Here is an 18,217-nt window from a genome sequence, read left to right on the forward strand (position 1 = left end):
GTCTTGCACTCTCACGGCCGACCCATCAATCCTCCCCTTTACCCCTCTCCCCTCTCTCCTCTCTCTCTCTCTCTCTCTCTCATTTGTTTACGAACGGCAACCACTCGAGGCAGTTGTTGAGAGCTAACTGTCGTCCTTCCGGCAATGACTACCGCCAAGCCATGACCAGAACCTGGAAAAAGATGATCTATTCTGATCGCATTAACCATTAGAATTAGATCTTAGAGGCTCGCATGTGTAGAACGAAGATCCTAAGGGTTCCTGCAAACGATTGAACCGCAATTTGCTCCGCCAATCCAATAGTCGTGGCACCCTAAATGGACTTGGGATTCTATTGCATCCCACGTGCAACAACATTATCACGGACAGGGATGATGAGGTAATCAGCTAGTTGAGTTGAAACATGCACACATCATCCTTCGAGAAGCACGGTAATTAAAAATCCTTTCTTACCAACATGTAAAGCCGACTTAAAAAAAAGCCTACTTCAAAAAATTCGATGCATGAGTATAGGTAGGCACTAGATTGGTCCTGCTGCTACCACTTTCAAGGAGAACGCTTACTTTGTTTTATTAAAAGACCAGATAGCTACACACAGACATGCCTCTGGAGAGAGAGAGAGAAGGAAGACACAAGTGCCAAAACTTCTTCACTGTATGACAAATCAAATGCCCCACATCATGACATTCTTCACGTCAGATACACGAGAGCCGAGCAACCTTAGCGACATCCAACTTTTAATTCGATCGGCACCAAGACCACAAAATCTCGTATTACGATTACAAAAATGGTGTAACGAATAAATATTGAAAGACGCGTCTTCAGTCTGACAAACAATGCCCGGCAGTGAACGGCACAAAATAACTCGGGCAAGGCCAGCTTCTTTCGAATCAACAACAATTTGCAGCTCCTATACAGTTTCTAACAGCCTCACGAATGTATCCCCCTGTTATACACTAACAACACCAGAAACCCAAGGAACAACCAATGGCGCATTTGGATGCGCATCCCTATATGCCTCGGAATACTTGTCCTTAAAATTGAACTTCGGTGGCTCTGCCTGCATTTTGACAGTAAGAGGCACGTAAACAGTGAAAATCTTAAAAAGAAACAATGCCAACATGCAGTAATCTTTATTTGATTAGAAGAGACCATTAAGTTTCCAGATGAAAAGAAAATCCAAAACTTACGTATTTAAGCCAGCACTCCTGGTTCTTGTGTTCATAGATATCTGGAGAGTAACACCCTGTTTCGGATGGGCAATATACCCAAACGTTACATTTCTTTTCCCCCGGTTTGGCATACTTAGCCTGATCCAAACAAGCCTGACAACAATCAGCCGCACTTTCTTTATGATGAGTAAGGCCCCATCTAACAGCGCCACCACCATAGTCTGTATGGAGTTCGGCATTGCACTCTGGAGGCAGTGGTCTGCCGGGTAAGACTTCCTCCTCTGGAAAATAAAATTACCTCATTATAAAGGCAAGTGTTCCCAATCACTGACAAATCCCATCATATTATTCTACCACGCAAGTCAAGAAAACAACGGACTACAGGGGAAGGCAATTAAGGAAGAAAGAATGGAGACAAGGGAACCGAAGGTGGGGAGATCAAAGGAAAACAGGAAAAATAGACACTAGATAAATAACTTCATAATAATGCATTAAACAGCTGTTAATGGACCAGAAAGAAAGGAAGAGAAGCATTACCAATCTCATCTTCACCCTCGGGCTTATCATCATGTTCCTTGTGGGTGACTTCAGTCGGTATCCAAAGTCCAATCTGTTCTGATAGAACATCCCAATTAGAGTCCAAGGCTTTCAGCAACAAACCTGCATTAAAATTTAATCAAGGATGTTTAGTAATAAATAGCTTACTAGAAAAAAATAAACAGGAGTACTGGTGCATCAACACAAGTAACAAGTTGTGGAGCATCTCCTAGATATACCTGCCTCCTCCCCTAAAAGAGTTGAATTAAGGCTGTTTCCAAGGGTCACTTGTTTGGCCTCTTGTAGTTTTTCCTTGCGCCAGCTTTCAACTGCATCTGTTTATCACAAGCATTTATTCAGGACATTTATAAACTACATGATAATAACAAGAACAATAGCAACAACCGCTACCGCAACAACAGCAATTAAGCGGAATGGGATATGATTCCACATTGCACTGCACAATAAATTAAGAATAGAGGAAAGTCTTCCTATTTCCATGAGGATAGCGAATGCATCCTTCATTAGGTTCAGGATATACAACTTGCCAACAGATAAAGTACATGACTTGCTAGTAACAAATTACTCCAGTCAGGGGACCTATTACAGGGACTCTGCAATTCTACAACATAACTTTCTCCATCATCATTGCTTGTGGTCAACCAATATTAGCTTCAAAGTAAATGCCCGTCGACTCTCATACACAGAAAAAGCTTTTGTTTTAGTCTGGTGAATTGATCACTCACTAAATCTGGCTGTTACAAACCTTGGGATCTAGGAGAAGCGACTTCCTCAGTAAGGGAACATGCCTCTTGTGAGGGAATAATTACTTCATATAGTCATTACCTATAACTCTGCTGCCATAATGATCCATGTCAGCACATCCTACTTACGGTTGGTCATCCTTTGATCATCACTTACAAGATGTAATACCCAAGATTGCAATCATACATTCCACAATCGAAAAGAGTACACCCTTTAGATGCCTATACATGAACAGCCAGTTTTCTACGATCGTGACTCAGTGCATAAGAGGAGCTCCCCAGTCCAAAGGTATTCCAGTGGCCCTTTCGGAAGTACAACACCCGGAAATTCAGATTTAGGATTCAGTTGCTAAACACCTAAATTTTGAGGTCATGACTAATCAATAGCAAAGTCACGCGGCAACCTGTGCCACTTCAACAGGAAGGTTTTGCAAAATCACACACAATGCCAGTTAAACCTGAAAAATAAAACAAATGACTGCCTCCAAGATATTGTCAGTTTCTAGGTAAATAGTACAGATGGCAAATCGGGAAAGCTGATCTATCCAATAATCTTGCGAGGATGTCCAACCAGCCCCATCTACAGATTAATCAGTCAGTTCCTCCTAGAGCAATAGAAAACCTACATGAATAGGTAGATTTTCCACAGAGCTCATCAATAAAATTTTGGTATCCAAAAAGGAAACTACCCCAGGAAAATGGCACACTGATCTTGGGCCAAAGTCTAGTGTTAGCTCAAGTAGCACTACTGCACAGGACATAATACAACCGAAAGAAGACTTGTTCTGGCACAAACAATCTCCATGGTTGGTGCTCCTTTCTTGATCTTTATTACCCTACGAAGCTCCCGGTATGCATGACTTAGCCCATTGGCAAACCCAGTACTTGGAACCATGATCACTAAGGAACCATATCCAAACTTGAGCATCCTCCAACCTTCTCACCCTCCAACAAGGAAAATCTTTTTCAACAAAGCAGACATCATCCATAAGAAATAGGAGGTACACCACCAAGTACAGAGAAAATATGTTAAAGATAATGCAAAATAAAGAAAAGCCTGATGAAACCCAGAAGGCAGGAAGCTAAGTAGAAATTAAATGATGCACCAGTCTAGTGGAGATTTGTAATGATATCTATAGGCTATTGCCAGTGGGCATTGCCGGACCCCTGGATCTTCGCTTCCTTTCCACTAAAAGAACATGGTGACACTAGCTGATACCACCACTATCTAGAGTATGAATTGTCTTCATTTGTCAGTGGTCTCAGAGATCTGGTGATCTCACCTGATGAAGGCTGGCCTAGCACTAATGGACCATGCCAGGGACTACAGCTTAATTATGAAATTGGCAGAAAGGCTTTATGGTTCACATACAACACCAATCAACAATATTAAGGCCGTGACTCCTTGTAACTTATCCTCAAGAATTTTCCCGGAAGATGCTGTCCAGGTGAAAAAAAGGCTCAGACTGTAGACACAATACAGTAAAATGGCTACTCTTGATGAAGCTTTTACCATTCCATCTGCACTTAAAGACATTAAGAAGGAAGCAAACTCCCTCAAGGAAAAAACTACCTCAAGCCGACACCAAGTATCAACCTCCTAGAAATTTTCACAGGACGAGAAGTCAAAAAGGATGAGCTAGAAACAACACGAACAAATTTATTCTCGAGGGTACCAATTAATGGCATCTTTCTTATGTGAAGTGCCAGCTGGTCATGGAAAAATAATGACACTTAAGTCCTCGAATACATGATGATCTCCCTATGAAGGAGAAACAGTGACACTTACACTCTGAAATGCAAGATGAAAAATGTGGAAAATCCTAAATAGCAAAAACCAGAAAAGTGAGTGAAATATTCTGAAACAAAGATATACCAACGAAATTGGTAAAAAACTAAGAAACTTGCATCAAAAGCATTTGATAGAGTTTCTTTCCTAAATGGACACCACACCAAGGTGACAAATATTATACAGTGCTACTCAAAATTCAACTGCCTATACTTGAATTTATGTGCCATCTCGAGTAAGAAAACCTTAATAGGGGGTCTTCCCAAAACTTGGCCTAAAAAGTTTGCAGGAATTCCAACTAAACGAGCTGAAACAAAAGTTGCAGGTGCAAGCATACGTCGGAAAAGGTAGATGCCACAAAGAAAACTACATCTAGGCTATAGAACAATGTAGCAGCGAGTAAAATTATCATCAACTACAAGTTTAGAAGGAGCCAACTCAGGCTGACCTCGTTGCTCGTTTGCCTTTCCATTGCCATTAAGGCCTTTTAACCTCTGCAAAATCTCATCAGTGATTTTCTGCTTCAATGGGTGCGGTAATTGAACTGCTCCTTTCCCAGACATTTGCTTCTCAAGCTTTTTAACCTTTTTCCACAGATTAAAAAAAGGCAATGCTTCTCGTCAATTCCAATAATGAAGTCGCAAATTTAGCATTTGCTTAATCGATCAACACTGTTGCAGCAACATGCTGAACATAGCAAGTAAGCATCTTTCGAATGCCTATTTTACCATTTTTACGAGCTGGAGCGGTTTGGCTGCTCTTCGTATCCGAATAGATTCCTCCATCTTCTTAATCTGATCAGGCGTGTACTTAGCAACTGCAACCGACAGAGCAGATTTTAGGCACTCGATCGGAGGTCCCGAAGGACCGAGAAAACCCAAGAGTTTTGCTCCCAGGTTCACGGAACATGCTAAGTCCCGATGAGGAGCTAGATAGAGCGGAAACGCGTACCATTGGGGGAGTCGCCAGAGGAGTAGACGTAGAGGGAAGCGTAGAGGTAGCGAAGGACGAAGAGAGCGGCGACGATGTTGATGGAGCAGACGATGAGAGTGGTCCTCTTGTACGAGCACCCGAGCTTCCCTCCTCTCCCTTGATTTCCCCAATCCCTCGCCATTCTCTACCTCCCTCCTCATCCCACCACCACCACCTCCACCAACATACTCTCTCTCTCCCTCCCTCCCTCCCTCTCTCTCTCTCTCTCTCTCTCTCTGTCTCTCTGTCTCTCTCTCTCTCCGAGTGAAAGCAAACAAGCGAGGAATGCCGTGTAATGCTCGATAAGGCGTGGAGATCGCACCGCTCGGATCGATCTGCAGATCACGGCGATCGAAGATCTTCTGCTGCCGTCACCAGTGGCGCTCGCAGCTCTCCCGCTTGGTGGTGGGTTGCTGTTCCGCCCCTCTTTTCTCCACCTTCCTGCCTAATTCGAAGACGCTGGGGAGAGACAGGAGAGAGAGATATATATGCAGTAGAGGGAGAGAATAAATGCTCCTCCTTTGTTAGTCGGCAACCTTTCGAATCGTTTAATTTTTTTTATTTTTTTTTTCTTTTAAGCTTGGCTCTTCTAATCATTCGTATCATGTTTATGCAGGTGCAATATCGTCTTTGAATCTTAAATTTATCAACCCCTAAATTTTTAATACATAATTAATTTAATTCTTAAACTATATAAAAATATTTAATATTGTCATTCCATTAATTCAAGTTCATGAACAATATCGAATATTTTCAAATAATCCATGGATTGTACTTTTAGTGCCGCATTAAACAAATTAAAAGTTTAAGAATGACATTACACGTTATAATAAAATTTAGAGGCCATACTAAACAAATTAAAAGTTCGAAAATGACCTTGAATACTGAACCAAAATTTAGAGATTATTTTCGTTGAATTCATGATCGATGTAGGTGGTAATTATAAATATCCGACATACATTTCACTCTTTCGATAGTGAACATGCATGCAGGTTTTTTTTTTTTTTTTTTATACTTACGATGATAACAGTAAGTCTTTAATTTGTATGAAGGAAGATAAAAATGGGAGCTGAGTAAGAACCTGAGTATCAACGGGCCAAAAAGTTCCCATCAAAAGTTGCAATGGAGATCGGGACGGTTCCAAATTAAATTGTTCTAGAAGAGTGGACCCTCTAGAAAAATGTCTCGTATCCATTTTTTCCTTTCATAGAAAAGGGCTCAATAAAGGTAACATCGGCAAACAACTATGTTACTATGCCCATTTTTTTTTTTTATAATCGAAGCATTCGGGCCAGTTTGCACGCACCTCGACTATTCCGCGGAAGAGATTAGCACGGTGATCCACCGCCATGGCCCCATACTTAAATCACGGGTGGTTAGTTGGAGAATCGAACCTAGAACCAGTGCGCCTAACCACACAATCCTAAGTGCGTCCTAACCAACTGAGCCATCCATGAGTGGATACTATGCCCATTTTATTACCTATTAAAACATAAACTAACTCTCTAGTAAGCGGAGAAAAAAAATGTATAGGCAATATTTATTTCACGAAAAATAAATGATATGAAAAATATATTTTCATAAAAATGATCGATTATATCGCTTGAAATGATTAGCCAATGAGAGATATTCCCATTGCCATTAATAAATTATGTCCAACATTTTTCATGGATGATGAAAATATTATTCGATTATTTATTTTCGAAAGAAGCACAGACAATCATTTTTCACGTCTTGTTCTCGAAAAATGGGCAATTTGAAAAATACTTTGTGAAAAATCATCGCCTTTATCGATTGCAGAAATAGTGGACGGAAAATATTTTCATCGGTCACAAACAAAATTTAGATATGAATTGCTGTCTATGATGATATATTAAAATATTTTAAGTTATATAAATGATTATTTTAAAAAAAAATTGGATTCGAGGATTTGATTCACACGAACAATAACGAAATAAAGATGAGAGTAGGTAAGTGGTAACGTTGGAGGGGGAGCATGTGGGGCGCCTACGGCTGAAAAGGCGGGGAGGGAATCGTGGTCGGCCGGGTCAGGGTGAGGCAATTTGGGTTAACTTGCAGTTGAAGCGTAATTAATGACGGGGCCGCTTTTTGGGACGCCTCAAACGACGACGTTGGGTCCCGATCCTCAACTTCTCATTCCATCATTGAATCCCCCTCTCGTTGGGGACCTTCTAATTCATATGATTAAAACTTGGTCGCATGCCAATTGCAGGGAACTCATGATTTAAACATGAGCACGACCCCCTCGAATGAGCATCTTGGTCCGTTCCTTCCGATTAAAAAGATTTCCAAGCGGACGTGGGTGGACCAAATTTAGGGTTGAATGTAACGTGTCGACGGAATGCGGATCACGTGATTGTGAGGTACTTATTAAGATAGCCATCGCAAAATTGGTACAAATGTTGGAAAGTGACGTCGAAAGTGTCGAGGGGGTGGGCAAAGATCGAGGACATCGGGTGCGCAGCAAGCTCACCGCATATCGACGTTGGGATGCCCTTGCTAAAATGGATTCGTCGCGTGTTGATCTGCGATGATTGAAGCAAAACTTTAATTGTAAGCTTATGCGTGATGGATATCGTCCCTTGAGTTCTAATGGACTTAGTTAACCACTCGAGGTTGGGAGGATGAACTCCTACTCATGCCAAGTAGGGTTTTTTTATTCAATTTGAATGATTCAAATATTCAAGAGCGCATGATGACATAAGTCTTAGCTGTGAGAGTCACGATAACTTTTCATGATTTCGTAAATAACAAAGAATGATTTAAATCTTAACACAAAATCCATAATTCTACTTTGTTTCTGCTACCATTTTATATGTTAATATTACGACTTTGCCTTTTTCCCAATTATAAAATTTACCTCTACATTTCATGTATTGGATCTAATTCACTTTAGAACGAGCAATGCCACAAAAAAGTAAAATAAAACAATCAATACGGTGAAATTAGAGGTTAATTTGCAAGTGATTATAGTTTGAAATTTCTTTTGTATTGATTTAAAAGTCGCAACAATTTCATTTACTGAAATTATTCGTGTGGTGTCATAAAAGGCGTATTGTACATGACTTTATTCTCTCAATTAAAATGTTTAAAACCGAATCGATATCAATGCAATAAGTTTACTGTTTAAGACCTTTTTAGTACTTTTTTCGCCTTTACTTTGATACGAAGCTGCCGACGGCGGAGCTGAATGACCTGCAATGGGCTGTGTTATGCGAGGGTTTTCTCTTTGCATTTTGTGTTTTGTCTAGTGTCGTGGCCCGCTATCGCCGGTGGCGGCACTAGCGGCAGCGGGGGAGGTGGTGAAGATCCGCAACCCGATAAGCCTGTTTTGGGCCGTGAGGAAACTTGGGCTTTGGAGCGGGCCACAGGCCCCACCCGTTAAGGGACGACACGCCGTACATGATTGCCAAAATGGCGGGAAAAGGCACCGCGTGTGCGAGGCGCGTGAGCTCTTCTGTGCTCTTCATCTTTCTCGCCCTCTCCCTCAACCTCTCGATCCTCCGCGGCTGAGCTGAGACACTTCGCTCGCAACCCGCCGAAACACGGCTCGATAATGGAGGCCAACGACATCGACGAAGAAGAAGAGTTCGGGTTCTCGAGAAATTACTTCCTCGCCAAGGAATCGAGCGGCTCGAGCAAGAAATCCACCTGCAAGGTCTCCGACATCGATGTCGTCGACGAACAGGTTCTCTTTGGAAATCATCTCCGATAATGCTTTGCGCCTGTCGTTCTTGTGAAGGTTCCTGCATTGAGGTTTCGTTATCATTTTGGGTTGACTTTCTCCTCTGTTTTTGTGTGGGTTGACCAACGCCAGGAACTCGTGGCAGCGATGTCTGATATCAAACCTAAGCACGAAAAAGAGATTGCAGCTCTGAGAGATGGTTACAGAAGCTTGTACTCTCAGTGGGTTTTTGAGCTCAGGTGTGCACTCTCGCTCGCGAATTTGGCGTACCTGTTGGATTTTCTCCTGCTTATCTAGCGTAATCGGTGCATTGGTGCTAATTCGGCGTCTTATCATTATAAGGGTATCCGGGAAGGGCTTAGGTGAATCTAATTTAGAGCTTGGGTCTTCTCACTTCTTGGAGTGGGTCTTGCTCGATTGCTTACAGTTAATTTTTCGCGTACAAGGTGTGGACTTGGGATGTTGTTTTATGGTTTCGGATCTAAGAAAGCGTTGCTTGAAGAATTTGCTTCCACAGCATTGACCGATTATTCTGTAGTTGTCATCAATGGCTACCTTCCATCGATCAACATAAAGCAGGTATCATCCTTCTTGTACACCGATTGTCAAATTTCGACAGTTTGGTGTGTACTGAGCTACTTCAATGTAGATATGAAATTAACTGGTGAGAGGGTCTTCCCCAGTTGAGGTGGGTGTTGGCAGCAGGACTGGGTGTTTGTGAACTTTTGGTTGGCTGTCAGTATTTGTATGAATTCTCAATACTTGATGCGCAGGTCGTGCTTGGCTTGGCTCAAGTGTTGTGGGATCTTTTGAAGACAAAGCGAAAAACTCCTGTGGCAAGTGTGTCTAAAATGAAAGAACCATCCGGCTCTCAATCCTTGGATGAGCTTATTTTGTTCCTGAATGGGCCGTGGGTGGAGGAGAAGGATTTTTTCATGTGCATTGTCGTTCATAACATTGATGGGCCTGGATTAAGGGACTCAGACACTCAACAGTGCCTTGCGCGCATTGCTGCTTGTTCTCATACTCGCATCATTGCTTCCATCGACCATGTCAACGTGCCTCTGTGTAAGTGTTCAGCTTATGCTCATTTAGTCCACATTTGACAGTGGATTAGTTGCAGCAGGCATCAAAGGATGGATAGAAGTATCTGACCTGGTTTATTTTATTCATGCTTGAAGTTCTGCAAGAAAGTTATGTTGAAAAAAACCTCCCAACAGATTTTGATAAGTGACAAAACAATCCTCATCATCTGAAATTGATAAATGCATCTAAGTTCAGTTAGTCCTATTCCTTGCATTGCGTAGCAAGTCGGATTTACCTGACCGTGAAACAAAAATAAAAGCTGCTATTACAATCGTTCTAATTTTTCTGTTACTCGACTTCAGCTTATGCTTATATTAGTGTTATTGTTTTGTAAACTTGTAAGTAGCTTAGTATCTGGTTCACTTAAAACAAAAAATGCACATGAAAATAGTAATCTCAGTGCTTGCCATTTATGGTGTTATTTTGTGATCAATGCCTCCTAATGTTTACTGGGGTTTGTTGGCAGTGTGGGACAAGAAGATGGTTGACACGCAATTCAACTGGTATTGGCATCACACTCCTACCTTCGAACCATACAAGTACGAAGGAATGTTCTTCCCATTGATTCTTGCTCATGGTAATACTACTCAAAGTGCCAAAACAGCTACGATCGTCTTGCAGAGTTTGACACCAAATGCCCAGAGTGTCTTCAGAGTACTGGCAGAACATCAAATGGCTCATCTTAATGAAGAAGGTAAGTTAGGAACAATTTATAAGAGCATCGTTGTCTGTAATTGCTACATTAGTATGGATGTCATATTTTTGTTTGGATTTCAGGGATGCCAATTAGCAGCTTATACTCAACATGTCGAGAGCGTTTTCTGGTGAGCAGTCAGGTGACACTGAACTCACACTTGACTGAATTCAAGGACCACGAGTTGGTCAAGATGAGAAAAAATCCGGAGGGAGAGGACTGCTTGCACATCCCTCTGCCAACTGAGGCACTTGAAAAATTGCTGAAGGACATTGCATAGGGAAAGCTTTCATCTAGTGGTGAGAAAATGTCCGACTTACACTGTGCATCTGTTTTACTGTTAGTGTGCATCTCTAGTGACTGACGGTCCACTAGTGGACTGATTCTTAATTACACTTTGATTATTGTAATAGATTTGTGTTTATCAAATGTAAAATCTTCGCGAGGTAGTTGGCCACTTCAGTCTCAAGAAAACGCAACCCAACAATGCCACTTCTGCTTAAAATTTGGGCAAGGACATTAATAAGTTGCAGATGACCGTGAAAGCTGTAGCTATCCCAACTTGTGAGATATTTTGTCTAATGGGGTAAATGTGGATTCTTTAGTGCCTTGAAAAGGATTGAGGACCCAATCAAATGCTATGAGGGGCAAGCGCTTTCTTTGAATCACAAGGGGTGATTCAAGTCTGTTCTGCTGAATGCTGATTGGCCTCTTTTCCGATACCTACTACTGTTGATCCTGAACCTTGCCAGCCAGATTATTGGTTTAAGCTTTTAGCGTTCCCAAGCCTTTAGTTCTTTCCAACATTTTCTGGGAAGCTCCATTGGGAATACAAGAAGTCTTTAGCCATTGTCATCCGGATCCGGAGTCCGGCATTCTTATCCATCCAAAGTAATCATTGCAAGACGAGTTCCATCAATTTTGAAAGGAGAAGAAAATAAGGGAAAAAACCCACAATTGTTACATGTGGGACGATCGGGTTGGGTAAACCGTAGTTGGGTCGTTCTGATACTATTCTCTCCTTAACGTTGGACGCACGTTGCCTGGTAGGGAAAAAGACAGCCAAGCTGAAGTGGTTTTCTCTCTTGAGTTTGGGCCTTTGGTAGTTGGCACAGTGCTGTTTGACGTTGGGAACTCTCGCAAGTCACAAGGTTGAATCTTTAATGGTTGAAGCTGACGCGACGGACGATCGCGAAATCTCGTTGGATTGAAGCAATTTCTTTTCTTACATGTTTTGTGGCGACGTTGATTGATGCAACACCGATTCCTTTCTCTCCGCTTGGAAAAATAATGGAGGACTCCGTTCTAGCATGAGGACCGTGGGATCAGCCATGCGACAACAGCGACAATGCCACATCCGGTAACATAAACCGAAATAGAAGACATTCACCTTCTCGAGCTAAAGAATGATTGGATTCTATTCAGAATCAGAAATAGGTCAAGCGTTCCGGCTTTACCCCGGTCCATTTGAATGCTTCCGCGAAAAGAGCCACCAATCTCTTTTTGAGTCTGAACTTGGCCCAAAGCAAAAAGTTCCCACCGTGAAACTTATTTCGTTTTTTCACGTAAACAGCTTAAAATTTTACTATGTCAGTCAAAAAAAAAAATTTGTGGTGAATATGTGCCGCTAGTAAAAGTTTGGAGTACAGTATGATTGTTTGTATGCAAGTTTCTCCTTTTTTTCACAAAAAAATAAATCAAGGTAATATTCCACTAGGAGTCCCCAATCATTTTTGTAAGTTTCCCTTTTTTTGAATAAATTAGTCTATGATTTACAACATTAGTTATCCACGACATGAGGGCAATTAATTACATTTAAAATTATAAATGCCTCGAAAGTGTCCTTGACAATGATGTTGCGTCGAATCTTGAATTACTATACTACGAAATTACTGATCTATATACTGATTGCGAAAAAAAAAACCTTCTTTTCATGAGATACTTAAGTTTCGACCAAAAAATAAAAAAATTAGGTACTTAAGAAGGCAAGCAAAATCCTCTTTCATACAAACGCGTGAATCTCGTTGACAAAGTGCTCTACCTACAACGAAATTCCATTAAGAAAACAGGGGAAAGTGGCACGCACTTCACCGAAGCCGTACGACAGCTCCAAAATGTTGCAGAGCCATTGATCCCGACTAAAAACATTAGAAAAAAAAAAAATCAGACCCATGCCGTACGACCTAAAATTTAAAAAGGGAGTATTCCATTTTTTTTCCCCTCGGTTTTTTGGGATTAGGACAACTTGTCCCCTACATTTCATTTCCTTACAATTTACCCCCTGAATTTTACATTGGTGACATCGTTGCTCCTAACGTTGACTTCGGCCAGATTTTTATCACATAGTCCACATGACTGTACGTGATAAGAAATGAAAGAAAAATTGGTCACATTAAGCGTCGAAAGAAAATTCATCTGTATATGTGAAAAGAATACATAAGAATTATTTGGAAATTTATTCAAAATTTATATAGCAATGAGCATTAACCATTGAATACAATCACAATCTCGTCAAAACTTTAGTCACATGATTTTACATGAGTATATCTAGATATCCTTTTGCTTTTTGATATGAACGTACTCATACGATGAATTGGTGGTCACTAATCAGCCACGTGATGTCACGTTGTGTTATGGAAGCTCTAAGGAAAATTTGGTTGGAGTCGATGTCAAGTGACTTGTAGCAACTGTTTTCCACATTTGAGGGGTAAATTGTAAAAAAAATGAAACGTGGGGGGTGATTTGCAGTAATGCTGAAAACTTGGGGAGCAAGATGTAATTTTGCCCTCTTGAATATCCTCTCCCCTTCTATCCAACTAATAAATTCACTTTCACGCATATTCCATTATATTCGAGCGAACAAATAAAAAAGAAGAAATTGAGATGGTCGTTGCTCATATCTATCCGCCCCTTTCTCCCTGCATCCCCGTTTTTCCTCCTTCCGGCGTCTCCGATTCTCTGCATGTCCCCGCGGACTTCCTCCTCACTGACCCACCAAGCTTGATTCTTCAAAGAGCTCAGTATCGAGCGAAAGCTGGGATCTTTCCCGGGAAAATTTCGTTGCCAGGAGCGAGAAGATGTGGGGGTTTGGGGGTAGGCTTTATTGGGGGAGGAAGGGAAGTGGTAGAGAGAGAATCGAAGGCATAGTGGTGGTGTTTGCATGGATGTCGAGCCAAGAGAGGCACTTGAAGAACTACGTCGAGCTTTACGAGTCCTTGGGGTGGAATTCGCTCGTCTGCCACTCGCAATTCCTCAACATGTGCGCCTCAGTTTGAAGTTCTCTCTTTTAATGTCGTCTTCAGTTTGATTTTGAAGCCTTTGGCATAAGTTCCACAGTTTCCTTTTGCTTTCTTTTCTTTTGATTTCAAAGGTCTGAGCATGGTTGACCGAGTGATGGATATGGGTCTCGTTGTGTTTTTTATTGGGATGTAGTGTTTTTATGGTTCTTTCCCTCTCACGCTCTCTATGCTCCCTTTTTTATTTTTTTGCCCGGGCCCCCCGAGGGGGGTTGTTTCAGTGAAGAGAATGAGAGGATTAACGTACCATGTTTTGATGATGTGAATTGGGGTGAATTGGGGTTGATTGGGTCTCTTTACTGTTATCTATGAAATGTTAAGAACTTTCTTTGAGGATTGAATGCCGAAGTCAAGTAGTGAGTGTTCCTCTCTCATTGGGATTGTAGTTGCCTAGTTCTCAATAAATAATAACTATACACTCGGCATTCGGCTTCACTTATTTCGAGTTTCTCTTCTCAGTAGAGTAGTATGTGAGGTACAGTCGTTGATTCTCTTGTTGCTGTTTCTATGGGATGAGTTTCTGCTTGGTGGTCTACAATCCTTTCGTAATTCATGTGTGGATTGTTGTTCGTCCATGCATAATTGGTCAATTAAATTTGCATAACATTGTTTAAATGCCTCCAAAAGTTTAATTTGAGTAATTAGCGAAGATCTTTTCTCTGGAAGAAAGGCTTAGCTCCTTGCTGTATGAGGTTCTTCAATTTCTGAGTTTAGGGTTCGCCTTGAATTCTGGGGCTAAATCATGGTGGTGTTCAGGTACTGTTTTAGGAGAGGGATATTTGAGCTGTAGAGCATAGGACAAGATGGGGGTTTTTTCATGGTACTTTCCCCAAAGGATAAAAGCAAATGCTTAACTCTCTTGTCAGTATCTGAGTCAGTACCTAACTACATTGAACAGAAAGCAGTAGATTTAAGAATTCTTCTGAGAAACCAGATAATAGTTGTGCCATATGATGAATATGAGATTCCAAATGATCTAACATCAGTATTATCTTTTTATGGTGTCTCGAGTGGATAAATCTTAGAGTGACCTAAACTTGCTAAACCCTTTGATATTGTGAACTAGACAACTGATGTAACTATTAATCTTTTAGGAGTACTAGGCGAGCACTGTTAACAAAATGATGTGTATTTGGGCTAAAGAAGACTACTTAGAAATTAATTTGAGATTGGCATCATTGACAAAGGCTCCTATTGTGTTTACTGTGTGGCCCATATAAGATGATCTCACAATTGTGCTCTCAACTGGCTATTCCTTCTAACATTGCACTTGCACACATAGTGCAATCAAGGAGTGGGCATTAGGTCTTTGCACTATAGTAGATAATGGTCCATTTGATTAAGAATGTGTTATATTTGCAGGTTCTTTCCTGAAAAGGCAACTCCTCTGGCGGTTGAAGTCCTCAATGAACTTGTTAGGGTATGCTTTTCCTCTAATGAAAACCAACCCAAATGTTCAGATTGTGAATATACCTGCTAATGTACCTACTAAAATATACTTGCTAATGCTTTCTTCCTTGCTTTTCATACTAAAATCTGAAGTCTAAACTAGCTTCAGCAAGAAAGCACAGACAAATCATAGGGAACGATTATGTTGGTCCATCTCCATTTTATAGTGGATTTCTTGTCAACTTTTCTTAATCATAATATGGATACCTTTCTTAATTCATCAAATTTGATAGTTGTCCAGCTCAAACTTTTGCACTTTTCCAATTGATTAATTTTGTCTTGTAATTTGCAGGAGCTAAAGATCAGGACATGCCCTATAGTCCTTGCATCTTTTTCTGGAGGGCCAAAAGCTTGCATGTACAGAGTTCTTCAGGTATATCTTGTCCTATACTTTGTTCTCATTGTTAGCATTTTTTTTCTCTAGTGGTGCTGAATAACATCCAAGGAATGAGCCTGTGTCTTCTTTATACCCTTATCAATAATTCACATGCCATGACTTGTTTCTTGCAGATATTAGAGGGGAAATGTGAAGTGCAGCTGAATCATGTACGCCTTCTTTCAAAATTTTAATCCACCCAGGAAAATGTGAACGTTCCACAAGAATAGTATTTCTTTCTGCTAATTGAAACCAAAGTTTTTTTTATAGAGAAATGATGGCATTGCTTGCTATTAGTTTTGCTTCCTTTTTTTAACAAGTCCAGAGGTTCTAAATGTCTTGTTCCGGGATACTTATATAAGCAGGTCCATTAATTGGCCAAGATTTTTTTCATCTTGGATTTGACTCCAAACTCCATGCTTAAGTATGCTGTTCCTTTTGTATGTGTGAAGGATGACATCCGTTTGGTTAAAGACTCTATTTCCGGCTTCATATATGATTCTTGTCCTATTGATTTTACGAGCGACCTGGGGACTCGGTTTGTGGTTCATCCAACTGTCATCAAAATGTCCCATCCACCGAGATTTGTATCATGGGTAGCTAATGGCATTGCCTCTGGTTTGGATGCTCTCTTCCTGAGCAGGTTTGAATCACAACGAGCTGAATATTGGCAGACTCTGTACTCCTCTATTGTGAGTGAATATTGTATCAACTGCTGTTCGAAGCCTTCTGTCTCTTTATGTTTCTGTTTTCTGATTCTTTTTCTTGTGCAGAACTTGAGAGCTCCATACCTAGTATTGTGTTCAGAAAACGATGATCTTTGTCCTTACCATACTATAAGCAATTTCGCAGAAAGACTACGAGATCTTGGTGGTGATGTTAAACTTGTTACGTGGAATGGCTCTCCTCATGTAGGTCAGTAATTTTGATTTGTATATCTTTGCAATTTCTTGGCTGAAAAACTTCCCTGATTGTGCATGAGACATTAGGACCTTGGCCCGCCTACTTGGGTGGTGGGTCTTCTTGAAGGAAGTAATTTAGTTTTTGTGCTGTTGGTGAAAAGTTCTGGTACTCTCACTGAGGATGGTAGTAGGGTCTGCAGCTCAAGTACTTGTCTTGGCTGGTCATCCTGTGTCCCCTCCCTGGCATGACTTCTGACTTCCATTTTTGCACCAAATAGAATATAACCTTCCGCTCCTCAACTTGTCCTTCCTCGTTGTCTGTGCTGGGCTTTTCTGTGTTTCTCTCTCTTCCTTTCCACAATTATGACTTTCCACTTTCATCAATTCTTCCTTGAACTGTAATAAATACTGGAGATGGAGATCTATGAGCCCATTTGTCGCCCTATAGCGAGGTCACATCAATCCTTTCCATTTCCACTCCCATGCCTAGTTTACCAATGCTGGTCCACCCCTTTGATTAATGTGGCGCTCTGTTAGGGCAGGTTGTTTCCCCAAGATGGTGGAGCTTAAGAAGGAAACGCTTACCTTACCAAAGAATTTCCAGGGCATACTCCTTGGATTTGCCTTATTCAGATTCTGACCTTTCAGCTTTGATGTACTCCTGTGCTAATCCTCTGCATGACATGCTTTTGCAGGTCATTACCGTTGCTATCCAGTTGATTACAAGGCTGCCGTGAACGAGCTCCTTGGTAAGGCGGCCGCAATTTACTCCCAGAGAGGTCGATGGCCTCAGGGCGGAAGAATGGGTATTGAGGGCAAACATGATGAAATCTCTGGGCCAATCTTCACCCTTGGGAGAGCAACAGCTAGTTCGAGCCAGAGTTCTCAAGGGTTTGCTCTCACCCTGAGCAATCACATGTTCTTGCCGAGCTCAGTTGAGTGTTATGACGGAAGAAATGGTGGATCTGTACAAGATGAGGGCAACGAAGGCATGGTCCATCTGCCGAGCCTACCTAGCATCAATGCTCACGGAGTACTTGGCCAAATCCTATTCGACGTGTGTGTTCCCAAGAATGTCGAAGACTGGGACATAAGGCAGTCGGATTCCTATTACAAGCACCCTCTGACTAATACAAGGAGGCATGCTCCGTTCAATCCAATCAAATGCATGCGCCGGTCAAGATTGTAAACTTATTCGATTTGTGAAGTTGAGGAAGTTATTTAATTCGAGTGGTGGCGTGGAACGTACGTGAAAAAGCAAGAACTGGCCCAAGACATGCTTTGCCTGAAAGAGAATTATAGAAATGACTGTTTTCAGTGGAATCGGTGTTTTTTGGAAACAAGGATAATGGGCACAGGATCGGTGGTGGATTTGATTTGTGACTTGAATTGTACAGCCACCGTAATGAGAAAGCTTTCGACTCTGTAGATCCTTGTCATGAGAAATAAAGAGGCTTATGACTTTTAATGCATA

At 41.3% G+C, this 18,217-nt stretch overlaps 3 protein-coding genes across 3 annotated transcripts; 2 read left to right on the forward strand and 1 right to left on the reverse strand.

Annotated features, from left to right (window-relative positions):
• Nucleotides 1-638: 638 nt before the first annotated feature.
• On the reverse strand, nt 639-5,734 carry LOC115746323. Its single transcript, XM_048273928.1, has 8 exons — nt 5,474-5,734; nt 5,214-5,431; nt 4,991-5,079; nt 4,711-4,846; nt 1,949-2,044; nt 1,710-1,832; nt 1,191-1,453; nt 639-1,060 (listed from the first exon to the last, which is right to left on the reverse strand). The coding sequence occupies exons 2-8, from the start codon at nt 5,374-5,376 to the stop codon at nt 950-952; spliced, it is 981 nt and encodes a 326-aa protein (XP_048129885.1). The 5' UTR covers nt 5,377-5,431; nt 5,474-5,734; the 3' UTR covers nt 639-949.
• Nucleotides 5,735-8,607: 2,873 nt separating this feature from the next.
• Nucleotides 8,608-11,242, forward strand: LOC115732237 (origin of replication complex subunit 2). The gene is made up of 6 exons (XM_030662892.2): nt 8,608-8,943; nt 9,073-9,179; nt 9,387-9,519; nt 9,714-10,008; nt 10,493-10,720; nt 10,804-11,242. Exons 1-6 carry the CDS (start codon nt 8,812-8,814, stop codon nt 10,998-11,000), a joined length of 1,092 nt encoding a protein of 363 aa, XP_030518752.2. The 5' UTR covers nt 8,608-8,811; the 3' UTR covers nt 11,001-11,242.
• Nucleotides 11,243-13,584: 2,342 nt separating this feature from the next.
• Nucleotides 13,585-18,215, forward strand: LOC115746316. The gene is made up of 7 exons (XM_030682035.2): nt 13,585-13,979; nt 15,379-15,436; nt 15,758-15,838; nt 15,976-16,011; nt 16,294-16,533; nt 16,615-16,756; nt 17,439-18,215. The coding sequence occupies exons 1-7, from the start codon at nt 13,798-13,800 to the stop codon at nt 17,930-17,932; spliced, it is 1,233 nt and encodes a 410-aa protein (XP_030537895.1). The 5' UTR covers nt 13,585-13,797; the 3' UTR covers nt 17,933-18,215.
• The last annotated feature ends 2 nt before the right edge of the window (nt 18,216-18,217 follow it).

The sequence above is a fragment of the Rhodamnia argentea genome, chromosome 2 (genome assembly GCF_020921035.1).
Source record: "Rhodamnia argentea isolate NSW1041297 chromosome 2, ASM2092103v1, whole genome shotgun sequence".
Lineage (NCBI taxonomy): Eukaryota > Viridiplantae > Streptophyta > Magnoliopsida > Myrtales > Myrtaceae > Rhodamnia > Rhodamnia argentea.

What these genes read in the sequence shown, in the direction of transcription:
- LOC115746323 (XM_048273928.1), bottom strand. Translation starts at nt 5,376, where the DNA reads ATGGCGAGGGATTGGGGAAATCAAGGGAGAGGAGGGAAGCTCGGGTGC. An exon ending in CGCTCCAGCTCGTAAAAATG is followed by an intron (nt 4,847 to 4,990) that starts GTAAAATAGGCA and finishes CTGTGGAAAAAG; the next exon opens with GTTAAAAAGCTTGAGAAGCA. An exon ending in TCTTTTAGGGGAGGAGGCAG is followed by an intron (nt 1,833 to 1,948) that starts GTATATCTAGGA and finishes ATTTTAATGCAG; the next exon opens with GTTTGTTGCTGAAAGCCTTG.
- LOC115746316 (XM_030682035.2), top strand. Translation starts at nt 13,798, where the DNA reads ATGTGGGGGTTTGGGGGTAGGCTTTATTGGGGGAGGAAGGGAAGTGGT. An exon ending in CACTCGCAATTCCTCAACAT is followed by an intron (nt 13,980 to 15,378) that starts GTGCGCCTCAGT and finishes TTATATTTGCAG; the next exon opens with GTTCTTTCCTGAAAAGGCAA. An exon ending in TCCTCAATGAACTTGTTAGG is followed by an intron (nt 15,437 to 15,757) that starts GTATGCTTTTCC and finishes TGTAATTTGCAG; the next exon opens with GAGCTAAAGATCAGGACATG.
- LOC115732237 (XM_030662892.2), top strand. Translation starts at nt 8,812, where the DNA reads ATGGAGGCCAACGACATCGACGAAGAAGAAGAGTTCGGGTTCTCGAGA. An exon ending in CAGTGGGTTTTTGAGCTCAG is followed by an intron (nt 9,180 to 9,386) that starts GTGTGCACTCTC and finishes TTCGCGTACAAG; the next exon opens with GTGTGGACTTGGGATGTTGT. An exon ending in CATCGATCAACATAAAGCAG is followed by an intron (nt 9,520 to 9,713) that starts GTATCATCCTTC and finishes CTTGATGCGCAG; the next exon opens with GTCGTGCTTGGCTTGGCTCA.